General features: G+C 40.4%; 2 protein-coding genes across 4 annotated transcripts in view; both read left to right on the top strand.

The window, feature by feature from the left end:
- Positions 1–842: 842 nt before the first annotated feature.
- On the top strand, positions 843–8419 carry psmd11b (proteasome 26S subunit, non-ATPase 11b). Of its 2 annotated transcripts, none has more exons than XM_047609608.1 (13): positions 843–978; positions 1778–1879; positions 2024–2220; positions 4080–4137; positions 4384–4578; positions 5454–5598; positions 5694–5754; positions 6021–6083; positions 6612–6737; positions 6876–6911; positions 7007–7058; positions 7152–7294; positions 7380–8419. In XM_047609608.1, the coding sequence occupies exons 1-12, from the start codon at positions 888–890 to the stop codon at positions 7292–7294; spliced, it is 1269 nt and encodes a 422-aa protein (XP_047465564.1). In that variant the 5' UTR covers positions 843–887; the 3' UTR covers positions 7380–8419. The 2 variants fall into 2 exon arrangements, with proteins under 2 accessions (XP_047465564.1, XP_047465563.1); XM_047609607.1 differs by having other exon boundaries at positions 7375–8419.
- Positions 8420–9798: 1379 nt separating this feature from the next.
- LOC125022651 (vesicle-fusing ATPase-like) overlaps positions 9799–14634 on the top strand; it is a 29314-nt gene continuing 24478 nt past the window's right edge. The window contains exons 1-4 of one of the 2 annotated variants that reach the window (XM_047609487.1): positions 9799–9904; positions 13410–13495; positions 13654–13750; positions 14437–14476. In XM_047609487.1, coding sequence (XP_047465443.1) covers positions 9893–9904; positions 13410–13495; positions 13654–13750; positions 14437–14476 — 235 coding nt within the window. In that variant the 5' untranslated portion in view covers positions 9799–9892. Of the gene's footprint in view, positions 9905–13409; positions 13496–13653; positions 13751–14131; positions 14148–14436; positions 14477–14634 lie in introns of those variants that run through there. The other variant, XM_047609488.1, reaches the window with a different exon arrangement.

The following is a 14634-nucleotide window of genomic DNA, read 5'->3' as shown; positions in this document are numbered from 1 at the left end:
CCAGAAATACAAACTGTATGTTAATGTGCCTGTTTCAGGTGTATACTGAGGTCACATTGCACTAACTAGGGCTGCAAATAATGGACAGTTGGGAGATTGACAACACAATAGAATTACAAGTGCAAGAAGCACCCAATACACACAGTGATAACCCCACTTTTTAAAATCAAACTTCTATTTTATTTTAACTTACAGCTAAAATAAAAAGTGCAATGTTAAAAATATAGGCATGAATAAAAATATATTAAAGATTAAAGATGTGAAGGGTCTCAGTCGTCCAGGTTATGGTATAATCAAAAAGGCTTGTTGAGTTTAGAGAATATGTTTCACCACTCATTCAAGTAGCTTCTTCAGATCTTAGAAACTGGTGGGAAGTTAAGACTGTATTAACATGCATGTCTGTTTAAAAGAGCTGAGTAGTGGTGGTTCCAAACTATGTGCAGTTGACTGGGCATTTTTTACATTTTATAATTTTTCCAGTTTTACAAGGGAGCATTTAGCATTTTAAAGGTAGCTGTTGTACAGTTGGATGGCTGTGGGGACCTCCTGAATCTCTACAGCATAGTGAAAGCAGCCTCCCACTGCTTCTCTGCCGCTCCACGGTGTCATGTTGTTGTTTGTTTGTTTTTTTGATATAAATTAAAAATGTAAATGCAGTGAGTCATGCAGCAATCTCGGAAAGGACGACGGTGAATGAGTGAACATTTTAATTATTTAGATAAACAAATAAAGAGTATGGAAAAGGGGCGGACGACCCCTTTAGTTAAGACTACATTTCCCGAAGAGTCCTTAAATCCCAGCGCGCTGGCGGCGCGCTGACGTCACCGACGCTAAGTAACGTCGTCCCCGCACGTCATTTTCATTCAGGCAGCATTTGAATAAGGAAGATGGCGGCTGCAGCAGTGGTTGAATTTCAGAGAGCCCAGTCTCTCATTAGCACGGATCGGAACGCCTCTATCGACATCCTACATTCAATAGGTGGGTGTTAGTTTCGGGATGGACCCGGTCCTCGGACCGCTGGATTTCGCTGTTTGTCTTAAGCGGCAGGGTTAGCGTGCTAGCTGGTGGCTGGAGCCGGCGGTGCGGTGCTGACTCACTGTTGAACGGCCAGCTAGTGGACGGTAGCATCGGCTAACTTTAGGCCTGAGCGTGAAATGTGTCCGGTAGCAGTTTGTCGGGATTGTTTCTGCCGGTGTGTCGTTGCACCTTGTGATGTTGTGCCACTGTCCCCGGTTTCCTTTAGCTTTAATCGAGACTGTCACGCTAGCGTGATTCCTGCGGCTAGCGCCGTTAGCCTGTTGTCAAAAGCTCCTCAACACAGCGGACAAGCTGTTCCCTAAAAGACTCGTTAACTGTTGTGTTATTACTTGGACGTTTGTGTACAAGTTTATCAAGGTTTGCTAATGTGTTTATGAATAAATACACCAGCAAATATAAAGTGGCTACAAATTTTCCGTATTGTAAACATTCCTCTGTCCTCGAATTGCCTTGTCACTCCAGCCACTAGCTGTCATCTTGAGACTCTGACTCGTTTACTCCATCGGGTACTTAGGTTTTGACAACAACAGTGGCGCTTCTGTCCCTAGGGTCCATATAATGAATCGGTTAATTTGATGTTTCACTTGTTTCAACTTTAAAAATCTCAGCGTCGGCTGCTTTTCTTGACATATTTCTAATTAGCTGGAAAAAGAGGGAACATCCTTTTACTAAAATAGTAGATCATAGAGATTGCTTAATGTTGGGTTTTATTTAATTTCTTTTTTGTTTTCTTTTATAGTGCGGAGAGATGTTCAGGAGAACGATGAGGAAGCCGTCAGGGTTAAAGAGCAAAGCATCCTGGAGCTGGGGACCCTCCTGGCAAAGACGGGACAGGCTGCAGGTAATGTTCAAGTTGTGTTTGATCATACATTTTATTTTATTATCATCATTTTTCAGTTTTACATGTATGAAGATGACTTGATGAGACCGGTTTCTTCCTGTGTACTAATACACAAGTTAACCGTACTGTATTTTCTGTTCTCAGAGCTGGGGGGGCTGCTGAAATTTGTGAGGCCATTCCTGATTTCCATCAGCAAGGCCAAGGCAGCTCGGCTCGTCCGCTCCCTGTTGGATCTCTTCCTCGACATGGAGGCGGCGACGGGGCAGGAGGTCGAGCTGTGTCTTGAGTGCATCGAGTGGGCCAAGGCCGAGAAGAGGACCTTCTTACGGCAGGCTCTGGAGGTGAGAACGAGCTTGTGGATGCGTTCACAAGGACAAAAAATTGGGGAAACTTCCAGGCGTTCATAATCTATTGTGAATACAATAATTGTTCCATTAGAAGTGAATTATTTGCATTTGGCACGTTGACGAGTCGTCAGCTGATGGCGTCTTTTCACCCAACCCGACATTGCGCTAGCTTACAGTGCAGCACGGTTTATGATTAATGATGGTGAAAACATAAATGATATCCCAGAACGTGAATAGAAGCTGTGGGAGGGATCTGATTGATCTTGCTCTGACTCACGGAGTGGGAGACGCTGTGATTTCAGACAGATAATGGAGCAGTGTTTGGTTGTAAGACGATAAGCAACAATGCTGCTGTGGCATCGTTTTCCCTTAAAGTGTAAAGGAAGCTACGCCGAAGTTGCCTGACTCAACTCTTTTTATAATATGAGATTCATCAGAATATGAGTGTAATAACACACCAGCTCGCCCAGATGAATCAGCTGTCCTGGCAGATCTTTGTTGGAGCATAATCAGTTCTCAACGAAGCGACTCCAGACTAACAGAAAGCAGAATATCTGGTAAATACCAAGAAATGATATGTAAACTTGCCTGAAAATCGGAGCTTCTCAGACATCCACTAGTGTCATCTATGATGGCGTCAACCTGCTGTAGAATCCAAACTGGGCTTCGTGACCGAACGGGAGGCAGCAGATTCACACTAGCAGCCAAGAATATCCGGAGCTTTTGGCTGAGTGTCAAAATACAGAATTAACAAGGTTGTGTAGTACTACGAATGACGTGCAGATGAAAAGTATGTTATTGAACTGTGTCACAGTGTTTCAGAGGAGGCTGAGGAAGGGAGAGGTTCTCTGTGTGCACCATTCATGCATGCACAGATTAGTGTTACATTTCATCTTTCAAGAACAATTAAAATTACAGTTTTCTCTCTAGGAAGTGAAGGATCTCTAATGTATATTCTAAGAAGTGTTTGAGGGGTGGATAGCAACATTTTATTATGTGCTTCATCATGATTGGCGTTTACAAAAACCATGTGACAAGCCTAGTGGCGGTGCATCTGATCATCAGCTCACTGTGACATACTGCATCCACTCAGTCTTGCTAATAATGTAAGGAGTGCATGTTTATATATACACGCACATACATATAATTATCTGAATAACGCTGATTATCTTGTTATCATGGCCCTTATCAGTGCATGAGATTGATTAGGCAGCAAGTAACGTTTTGTCCTCAAGGTTGAAGAAGGTTGAAAGCGGAGAACATGGACAAGTAGAAGGATTTCAGCGATTTTGACCAAAGGACCAAATTGCGATGCTTGATGACTGAATGAGAGCATCTGTAAAATTGCAGCTCTTGTGGGGAGTTCTTGAAACGGAAACAAGCCTGTGGGCAGACGAGACTCGCTGATGCGTGTGTGGTCCGACCATTAATCAATCACGTTGTCACAATACTTTAGATTTATTTATTTTTTTACAGTTTTTCTGTGAGATTAGTTAAGTTTCATGCTCCTTACAGAAGTTTTGTTGTTTGTGTGGGACAAGTTCAGCTACATCTGAAACTGCACGGAGGAATGAAATGATGGTGAAGTGGTCAAAACTCCAGCAACACTTATAGTAATAACTGCAAGACACTTCATAATAGTGATTATAAAACATAGTTACATGACAGTTTGGCATCATTTGCAGCCAGATCAGGAATGCAGTTAAATCCAGATCAGTGCTACACTTCTCGACTTTTTGTGTTTGTCATAACCGACGTCTCCTCAGTCACATCACATCCATTATACTTGTTGCGGCTCCTCTGTGAAGCACAGCTGTTTTCTGCTCGCCTAACGTCACGCTCTCTTCTTTCAGGCTCGGCTGATCTCACTCTATTTTGACACCAAAAGATACCAGGAGGCCTTGGCTCTGGGTGAGTGCGCAAACGGCAACATCCACGTTCAGAGACACCAACACTGATGTGTTTATGAATAATGTCGTCCATCAGGATAGAGTTGACTCTGGCAGTCGTACTCCACATACACTAAGAGTGATAAGTCAAAACTTTTAACCAAAGTTCTAAACAAACCGACTGAGTGAGAAATTGTGCGTTCACGCCCCATCTGTTTAGTTGTGTTGTTCGTGTGACGTCAACTTGACTCCATTCTGGTTCCCTCAGGCTCCCAGTTGCTCCAGGAGCTGAAAAAGATGGATGACAAAGCTCTGCTGGTGGAGGTTCAGCTGCTAGAAAGCAAGACGTACCACGCTCTCAGTAATCTGCCCAAGGCCCGCGCAGCCCTCACCTCAGCCAGGACCACCGCCAACGCCATCTACTGTCCCCCGAAGCTCCAGGCAGCTCTGGACATGCAGTCAGGTCGGTTTGGAGTCATCGCCTCCGAAGTTTCGGCTTCTCCCTGAGTGGATTGACAGATACGTTCGTACTCGAACAATTATTCAAATGTGTAGTGACAGTTTGTTTTGCTGGCAGAGCTGAGGAGGGAACTGAGTTCACCCATGTACTCATCAGACCCAGAGAGCAAAACTGGGACGAGTACTAAATGGTCCTTTCATAATGGAATTATTAGTATAAATAAAGACACTTTATTTAGACTTTCATGTCAATACAAGATGATTTAAATCGTTCTCGTTGCATAATTTGAAAAAAAAAAATACTACGGTGTCTTTTTTGATGCTACCAGAAGGGGGCGCCAGGCAGTTGCGAAATAGGTGTGAAGAATTCAATTTCTACACTTGTCTTATTATTTGATGGCATCACAACCCAAATAGTAATAGTATTTATTCTGTTTCATGATTTGAATAAAGCTCAACGGTGTTGCAAACTCACGATTTAGCTGAAGAATAATTTCATGGTTTAAATAAAATATTTGTGGCCATGCGATTCATTGCTGCTTTATCCTACTTTAAGAGGTCTTTTATGTATTAATTATTTAATGAGTTTGAATCTGTAACATGTATGAAGGAACTTTGTGTCTCAGCAGTTGCTTAACAAATGTTTTAAGTGATGATATGATCATTCACATAGCTGGGTGTTTACTGGACACAAAGAGGAACTGCAACGCATGATAGTATCTGTACAATGTGTGAACTGGAACAAAGACACAACTTGTTGCTAATTAAAACACCGAGGTTTTAATATTACAATCACAGAGCTGCTCCGGAGTCAGAGTGAGAGGCGACTGACCTGATTTGCTCAGGTTCTAAATGGTGTCCGTGTCCTCTGTGTTGCAGGGATCATCCACGCAGCAGAGGAGAAAGACTGGAAGACGGCCTACTCCTACTTCTTCGAGGCCTTCGAGGGCTACGACTCCATCGACAGTCCCCGGGCCATCACAGCCCTGAAATACATGCTTCTGTGCAAAATTGTGCTCAACTTGTGAGTAGTGTTTGAAGTGTTCGATTATATTTAGAGGGTGCACTGGCCTTCAAGGATGACGATTTTTTTATGTGTTTGTTGCTTTTCTCTTTCAGACCAGAGGAGGTACAAGCTCTGATCAGCGGTAAACTGGCCCTGCGATACGCCGGCAGACAGGCAAGTGCCGGCGTTTCTCTACCTGTAGCAGATTGAGCAGAGCACAGTGGTTGATTTTAGTGTAATAGTGTGTTATAGGTAGTACAGTAGACGTTCAATCAAGCATCCTTTGATTGAACGTCTAAGAACAGAAGCTCATACTTTGTGAAAAGTTGTGGAATTTAAATCAAATACTTTAGAAAAGTTAGTGTTGCTTTCTATCAGTTTGTTTTGCTGGAAACTAAACTAAAACTTGTTGTTGTTTTTTTTACCTTCACCTTTTTTAGACAGATGCACTGAAATGTGTTGCCCAGGCCAGCAAGAACAGATCATTAGCAGACTTTGAGAAGGTAAGAATTCCCCCAGACACGAGCCTTAGAAAGTCTTTGTGGGTGAAAGTTGGTCTGGAGTCTTCTTCTGTTGACAAAGATCTTAAGGGCAGGCTTATTGGAAGTATGGACAGAAGAGTAACAGCTTTGTACTCGTACACAGATTTGAGCGCTGTAGACTTTTGTTCAACCAAAATGCCTCTGATTGGTTGCAGGCCTGTCCTATTACATGCCCCATAATATAATCCAAATGGCAAGTTACCAGACTGATAAGCATCGAGTCTGCTTTCACCGTTCTATTTGGACACATCAAATCTTGCTAGATGTCTTTTCTTAAAGGGCAGACAAACGTTATCTATCTTCATCTTCTCTTCAGCTGCCACTCTTTTTGTCAGCTGGGTGACATTTACCACACACGCACACAAATCATAATTTGCCACTTGATTTTTCTTATCTGAATCCACATTTTAAAATAAATGAATCCTTTAGACTTTGTAGTATAAATAGCGTCTGTATTTGAGTATGAAGCCGGTGTTTTGTGTCCTCCAGGCCCTCACAGAGTACAGAGCAGAACTGAGGGACGACCCCATCATCAACACTCACCTGGCCAAACTGTACGACAACCTGCTGGAACAAAACCTCATCCGAGTCATTGAACCATTTTCCAGAGTACAGGTGAGCCTTGTTTTAAACAGGAAAGGGGTGTAGATAGTAATAGATCTTCACATATTCTCATAACTCGTGCTAATATTGTAGCGTTGCGCGTATTGTAGAATTTAATGAAGAATATTTTGAATCTCCTTCTGGTTTCAGATTGAACACATATCAGGTCTAATCAAACTATCAAAGGTGAGCATTGCTGCAATTAACCAGTTTCTCCTGAGAGTTAAATAATTCAGTTATTTGTGTATTAATTTCCTTTTTTTGTCCTTCTTCTTCTTCAGGGCGACGTTGAGAGGAAATTATCACAGATGATTCTGGACAAAAAGTTTCACGGTAATTGGAATAGTTTGTTCCTACGACGGCACGTAATCAGAAACAGCCACAGCTTTCAGTCGGCTCTAACGTGTTTTTATGATACTACTTTAGGAATCCTTGACCAGGGCGAAGGCGTCCTGATCATATTCGAAGAACCCCCAGTGGACAAAACATACGAGGCAGCCTTGGAAACCATTCAGAACATGAGCAAAGTTGTGGACTCGCTGTACAACAAAGCCAAGAAGCTGACATAGGTGAGAAAGCTCGGGAACGGTTCGTGTACGCTCGTTGTTTCTTCTCGTCTCTAACGTCTCCCGGTCTTTGTCGCCCTCAGAGCAGATCGTCGGCCAGATGGAGGAACTGTGTGTGTTTGACCAGCGTGTGTAACATTTTAAGAGGAGGGACAACAGAGAGCGACAACAAGTCCCACAAACTGCAACAAACAGGATTCCCCCATCAAATTCTCCCCCCTCCCCTCTCCTCACCCCTCAACGGACTATTTCATCACTTCTCTCGTTTGTTTATTTTCCTCTTTAATTTTGATATCTCTGCAGGATTATTCTGTATAACACTCAGCGGCCAAATCAGGCCATCAGGGAATATTGTACAACCACAATAAAAAGAACAAAAAAAAAAAAAAGATTCAAAGGTTTAAGAATACATATATGTTTATATCTGCTGTAAGGTCGGGCCTGCCGAGCCTTACGCCAACTCCACACTGCAACCTCAAAGGTGCAACATTGACCTCTGCAGCCTCAGGCTCTGCTCCCAGCAGAGACGAGGCCTTCTCTTTCTTTTTCTCCATATCTTTCAAAAGCACAGGTTTTGGAAGGTTGGGAAACTCCTTGGGATTCAGAATTTTGGTCCGATAGCTCCGTCTAGCTCCTATAGTTATTGTTTTTTTTTTTTTTTTCTCCTCCCCTCTCTCCACCATATCAATGCCAACAGTTAAGCCCCAGCTGTATTTCAGATGTGTATTAAACTCTTTTGTTTTTGTGATTCTGTTAAATAAGAAAATCTGATTGGTTGCCACATGTCTGCCCGTCCTGCAATCGTTGAGTCTATAGACCAGACAGGATGCCATTTCACCACTAGTGCCACTTTTTCGGCGCTTCAGTTTGCCTCAGCGTTTGGGTGCAATATGAAATCGCAGGGTCGAGGTGGAGACGTATTCATTGCCTCTGAGCGTCCGTGAGTTATCCTGAGTGAACACTTCTCCATTGTTAGTTCCTAGCACTAGTGTGGAATGCTAGTAACCAAACAATTTGTATGGTTTTGATTTGGTTCTGATTTTTTTTTTTTTCTTTATTTTAATATTTTTTTTGGTTTTGTTTTTCTCTTACAAAGACATTTTCAAAAATAAATATTTTGTATTTTAAGAATTTTGTCTGGTCTCTTACAAAAAAAACAACAAAAAAAAATGCTGGGGTATTTGTTTAACAGTTGGTTGGTGTTTTTCATGTTGCAAACGTTATCCCTGAAATGCATTGCAGGATAGTAGTGTGATGCAGAAATGTATGCATTAGGAGGAAATATCTGTCTGTTGTTGTTCACGGAAGAAGTCGACTGAAATGAGTGAAGGCAGTCGGAAATAAAACTTAAAATCAGCCCCAGAAATCCAGATGTTAACACCATACAATATAAAATATCTTCCTCCTGCTGCTATACCTGTCACTATTTTTAAGGAACATCCTCAAAGGGCATTAAATCAGTTTAACTGACATGTTCAATGGTCTTTGTAATCTTTATTGAGCTTCAACACAAGAACAACGTTGGTGGACCATTGCATCAACGTGTTGTGTCCTATGATGCCTTTCAAGAACTATGACCTGCCTCCCATCTCTCTCATATTATATGATAAGCACAATGATATTACAGCATTATATGACAAATAAGCCTCAGATCTTAAAGTGAGGTTTTTCAGATTTGATGCCCTTCGTTATGTCTTACAGTGTCACAGATTTTCACTTCAATAAAAATAGTTTTCTTTGCTTATATCATTAATTTGCCACATTTTAGAAAATAAATATATACTTTTTTAGACATCTATAGTTTTTGACTGCCTTAATTAAGATTATACATATAGCAGACATGATCAGTTAATTGATTGTTGATATTAAGTTATTCAGACAGGTATTTTAAGTATAATGAAAGATCATGTAATGACTGTATTAGATACAATTCATGCAGGGACATGGAATGTCTTGTTTTTCTTCTTTTATTTCAAGTTATGGTTGTGATTGACAGTTCGAGCGTATCTCAGGCAAGTACTGCCTTTTTTCACAGGGGATTGTTTAACATTAGATCCTAACTGACTCTAATGTTAAATTATTTTTATAAATCCACTACATTTATCAGATTTTGTCTTTGAGAAAGACAGAGTTCCATTTAAGTTTAAATAAAAGAAGCAAAACCATATTGTATAGCAGTTGGGGGATTCTTACATTTTTCTTAATATTATTTAAAACAAATAATTGTAACGTTATTGTATTCTTCCAAAAACGTACTAAAGAAATTGAATTAATCACGACGTAATGTGCCTAAATAAACAAAAGGGTGTAAAACAAATTAAAAGGAATAGTTCTAATTTTAGTAATGTATGTTTGCTTCTTATTTAATCTCGTGACTTATCTTATCTTATCTTATCTTACACCGTCCTTCACGCTAACTTATATTTTTATAAACAATAAAAAACAAAGACATTCTTCCTGGTTTGTGGTGTGCGTCGCCTGCGTGGTGACGTGACACGACGCACGAAGATCCGCCTCTTTACGTCACTTTCAGCAGTTGTTCTGTCAGCGGAACCTTTATGTTGCGCTGCAGTTGAAACCGGACTTAAAAAACACACAAAGATGACGTCTCGGGTGAGTTTATTAAAGCTAATATCGGGGCCTAGATAAAAGCACGTTACGAACTGATAATATTAAATGCTAAACCTGACGTAGACGACTAGAGGCTCATTTTTTCACACGTAAACTGAGCCAACGCAGCACCAGCCTGTCATTCAAAACTTCGTACGCAGCCCGGAAGACAAACTGAGTATCTTATGACCACTCAGCCTTTTACCATTAAGTGCTGCTGCTGCTGCTGCTGTTGTTGTTAGGTCTGAATTAAAAACGTGTAACAGCTAAGGGTGTGTTGGCCACTGCGCAGACAGTGTTGTCAAACTGTGTTTTCAATAGTGTTATTGACTTTAACACAAAAATGCCCCTTAGTGCAGTATATGTAGCTTAGCATCTAAATGCTAAATCAACAATGCGTCTTAAAGTGGAATGAGGGAAGTTTAGAAACATCACATGGGTAAAAAAAGAAGTCAAGTAAACTTGCCAGACGTTGTTTTGTCATTTTTTATTTATTTATTTTTTATTAATGGCGATTGTTTTGTTTTGTTGACCAAATAATATATGTATATTCAGCCTGATAGGGCTGTGGAAGCACTATAACAACAAAAAATAAATAAAAATGAACATCCCAAGAGGTATTTTTATTGATAAATGTAGAAATAGATATTAAGTACTTAATTCTATTTGTATTTTGAAGATGCCCTACACATTTCACACAATTTTACAATCCATCTTTAAGAGATGCAGTTGAGTAATATTTACATATTCCAATAATAATCTTCACTGGAACTGTTATTATTTTCTGACAAGAAGGATCTGCACCACTTGCACTTAAATGATTTTTGTAAACTAGTGTTTATTTATTGCTGAAGGCTATTTAGGTTATATCAAAGACTAAATAAGTACACAATGCTTTTAATAGACATAATTGGCATTGCTTTTAAATTAGCATACTGTTGACTGTTGGACAGTTTAGCTTTAATGATGGTAGATTTTATTAACGTGCCAGTGGACCACTACTGTTACATTACCAAGATCTTTCAGAATACAACAATGAGAGGGTTCCCGATCACATGGCCCTGTAAATACCGTCAGCGCACCTGATTTCAACTTCAAACATGAGCGGATTATGCAGTAACAATGTAAGGAATGGCCTGTGCATAATCTCAGGTTTATGCGAAGGGTCTTTTCTCACTTTTGCTGCAGTGTTTATGATGATTAAGTTCAAGGTTAAGGTTTGTTTCAGTTAAATTCAGATTATTCAGCAATGCGACTGAAATAAAAGAATCAATGAGACATCAGACAAATCCAAAGAAAAAAAACTCAAAAAAGTCAAATTTCTGCATTTCGTTGCGTGTCTCTCTGTCTTGTCTGACTGAGCTCTCTTTAAAAACATACTTTACTGAAAGGAAATGGTAACCCAAGATGATACTTCAAAAGGCCACATGGTTGGCCACAAGCTGAAAATGTACAGAAACAGGCTGACATGGATGTTTTGAGATGTAGATCACAGCAGTTAAACCTCTATTGGTTTACTGCAGTTTAATTTGGTATGTGAAATGAGGCTGCATCAGATTTTACATTAATTCACCACAGTGACACCGGGTCGTGCGTTTGGTTATCATGAATCTTGTAACCCTCGATGCATGACAGCCACACATTATGCATACTCGGGGCGCTTGAGTTGCACCGTATGGATTATGACACAAATATTATTGTCCTCACCCAAATTATTCCAGGTTTTCTCCACAGCCTTCAGCCTGACACTGTTGCATGTGCACACTCACTAATTTCAAGGTCTTGAAATGAGAGAGTAAAGTTGACGCTGTACAGCTGTAACTGTGCAGGCTAAAGGACGTGTGCAGCTGACTGAACCCGTAGCTGATATTTCATCACAGCGGATCGTGAATTTCGCATTAGACAGTAGCCAAAACTGTACCTCTGACTGTTTTATTGCAACAGACTGGAGATGATTTGCTGCCGTCTGTTGAGTAGCTTGACATTCTGCAATGCGGTACTTCGCTCGTAGGGCTCTAGGAAGATGAATTTCAATCTAGCTGGAGCTTTTCTCCAATTATAAATATGGTTTAAGGCTTTGAGACGGTAACGCCATCTTGTCTTATATCACAATATGCGCACTGACGGTAGTGGCCGATTAATTACATTCTCCCTTAAAAAGTTTAACAGAAACTCATCATAATAACCTTTATGAATGAAGGAGAGATTATATTGTGTATTGACTTGTTCCCTGTTTTTGTTGAAGCTAAAGCGTTTTGTTTCAGCCGTAACACGAAACATTTTTACATCCATTTATTTGAAATTATTTAATGCCCCAGTTACACAGAGTAAGATCGTGTTAAACATTTTTAAGATCCTTAAAAAGAGAGACCAAAAACACATTTGTATTCATTGTGCAGCAAGGCTGGGGAGAGATTGGCCTCACCACGAAACACCAATAACTATTCAATAACTCGGCGGGATGCAGCTTAATGGCGCGCCTGCCCGAGCAGTGTTAAAAGTCACCCGTCCCATTATTCTAAATTACAGCCGAATGCAGAGAAACAACAACAACAACAGCAGGGCCCTCTGCAGTACTGCTGTGTGTGGTCCAGAACACATTCACATTTATTGCATTCTCCTTTCAAGTAACATACAAGAGAGTTTAATCATACTGGTTTATTATACAAAATATTAAGGATTATCCATCAGTGTGGAGAAGTCACCATGGCAACGTGTGCTGTCGGTTTTAAGAGTGGGAGAGAAAAGCCTCCAGAGTGCTGACCTCAACAAGCTGTAACAGCGCTGTGATGATCTGCACATGTGGATTGTAAACACACACCGTATTTTTGTACACAATTAAGCTCAGGCATTTTAATTTGAGTGTCTTTTTATTTTTGTCCCTCTTCACCTACGCTTTTATAATCCTACTACATTCACGTTTGAGCTGCAGTACTAGTAGTCCGATTAATTGATTAGTCAAGTGTGACAAAATTGACTTTTTTACTGTTATTTTTCAGGAAAAATGCTAAATATTCTCCTCGGATGTAATGCTATCTGTTATGTATAAGAGTAAAATTAATATTGTGCAGTTTTATAAACAAAATGCACTCACTTGGCAGTTCATAAGACACACAGGAAGTCAAATCAAATACATTTTATTATAACAGTCCTGCTTAAATTCCCCTTCATGACTGTTCTGATGTTCAGCTCTCTTTTATTTCAAATAAATAACCCTCATGTTACCATTTGCGATATTTGTGATATTGTGATTTGTGCTGGCTGTTACGTTATATATTGTGTTTTAGGTTGGATGTTATATATCATATGTGCCTAAATGTTACATGTTCTTATATAATTCTTATATAATGCCATGTATACAGACTGAAAGCAATTTCCCCTCTGAGAAAAATAGTAAGAAAAGTATCTGATCTGAATTGGGAAGTGCCACAACATTGATTACAATCAAATTCATTTACTATAGATAATACTTCCTCAGTAGCGAATGTACTTTTCCCCTCTTTTTCAGGTTATGCAAGCGGCTCGATGCCCCACAGACGAGCTGTCGCTGACTAACTGCGCTGTGATCAACGAGAAGGAGCAACAGTTTGAGACGTGAGTTTGTTTTCCTCTGTCACACGTCGCTCTGCATCACAAAGAGTGTGTTTCATACTGTGTGTGTGTCGCGTTTATGTGTTTGTGGTTTGTTATTTTGGGAAAAGAAAATTGTCTGTAAATCTCACCTAAGTATTTCCTTCATCGTGTCAATGCAGGCACGTGGTTGTGCGCAATTCGGCCCACAAGTTTGTGTTCACCTTGAAGACGCATCCCAGTGTGAGCATCGGCACGATCGCCTTCAGTCTTCCCCAGGTAGGTTTAAATATTTGAGAGGTAAAGATGCAGGTGCCCTGTGTCGCATATTCTCAGTGGTTACTAGGTTACCGGCCGTGCATTTTTGTTAATTCTCATTTCTGGTCGTCGATAATATTTTGTGAGGTTATGTAAATGATAATGTTTGTACTCGTAATTACGAAACAGTTTTTCTCTTCCTGAATGAAAACACTACACCGCTGTCTGTCATGGGAAAACATTATATAATACATCCACAGATTCTTTTAATATCAAAGCTCCTGTGTGGTTGTCTGTGGGCTCTTTGCATGGACTTCTTTGTCTCAATCTGTCTGTTACTGCTTTTTCCTCTTTCACTTTGCCTGTCTCTGCCCGCTCTTCCTTCGTCTATACACTTGGCAGCCACAACCGCACACAGGTACTACTGTAACCTCCTCACGTCGGTCTTATTTCACCGCACGAATTCATCCATTTACCCATCGAATCATATCTGATGCTCAGCCGACCTTCAGAGCTGTGTTAAATTTAAATCTGAGTGATATTTGTTAAGAAGTGCTGTGAAATAAGACCATGTTCCAGAGGAATGTTGCACTGTGAAATGTGTAGTGATGTTAATTTAGTTGGTAGCTGTGGAAATTTCCATTGCAATAACGTCTCCTGTTACGAAATGAACAATAAGACGTGGAACTTGCTCTTTTTCTTTGCAGAGAAAATGGGCAGGCCTGTCGATTGGACAAGAGGTTCAAGGTGAGCTGAAAGTTTGAACGTCTTGATGCGTTTTCATTTAGAGCTACATTTTGCTCGGCCACTTGGGGGCAACAGAACGCTACACACCTGCTATTAGCCAGCTAACCACTAACCTTAACTGTCTGCAGTGTTGTGCACACCTGAGAACAGCGTGTTTG

The sequence above is a fragment of the Mugil cephalus genome, chromosome 16, assembly GCF_022458985.1.
Source record: "Mugil cephalus isolate CIBA_MC_2020 chromosome 16, CIBA_Mcephalus_1.1, whole genome shotgun sequence".
In the NCBI taxonomy this organism is placed as follows: Eukaryota; Metazoa; Chordata; class Actinopteri; order Mugiliformes; family Mugilidae; genus Mugil; species Mugil cephalus.
The sequence above is the reverse complement of the archived record's forward strand: the minus strand, read 5'-3'. Positions and strand labels throughout refer to the sequence as shown.

Excerpts from the sequence above, each read along its gene's own strand:
- psmd11b (XM_047609608.1), top strand. The coding sequence starts at position 888 with ATGGCGGCTGCAGCAGTGGTTGAATTTCAGAGAGCCCAGTCTCTCATT. Across the intron at positions 4,138-4,383 it reads CCAGGAGGCCTTGGCTCTGG|GCTCCCAGTTGCTCCAGGAG; the intron begins GTGAGTGCGCAA and ends TGGTTCCCTCAG. Across the intron at positions 4,579-5,453 it reads AGCTCTGGACATGCAGTCAG|GGATCATCCACGCAGCAGAG; the intron begins GTCGGTTTGGAG and ends TCTGTGTTGCAG.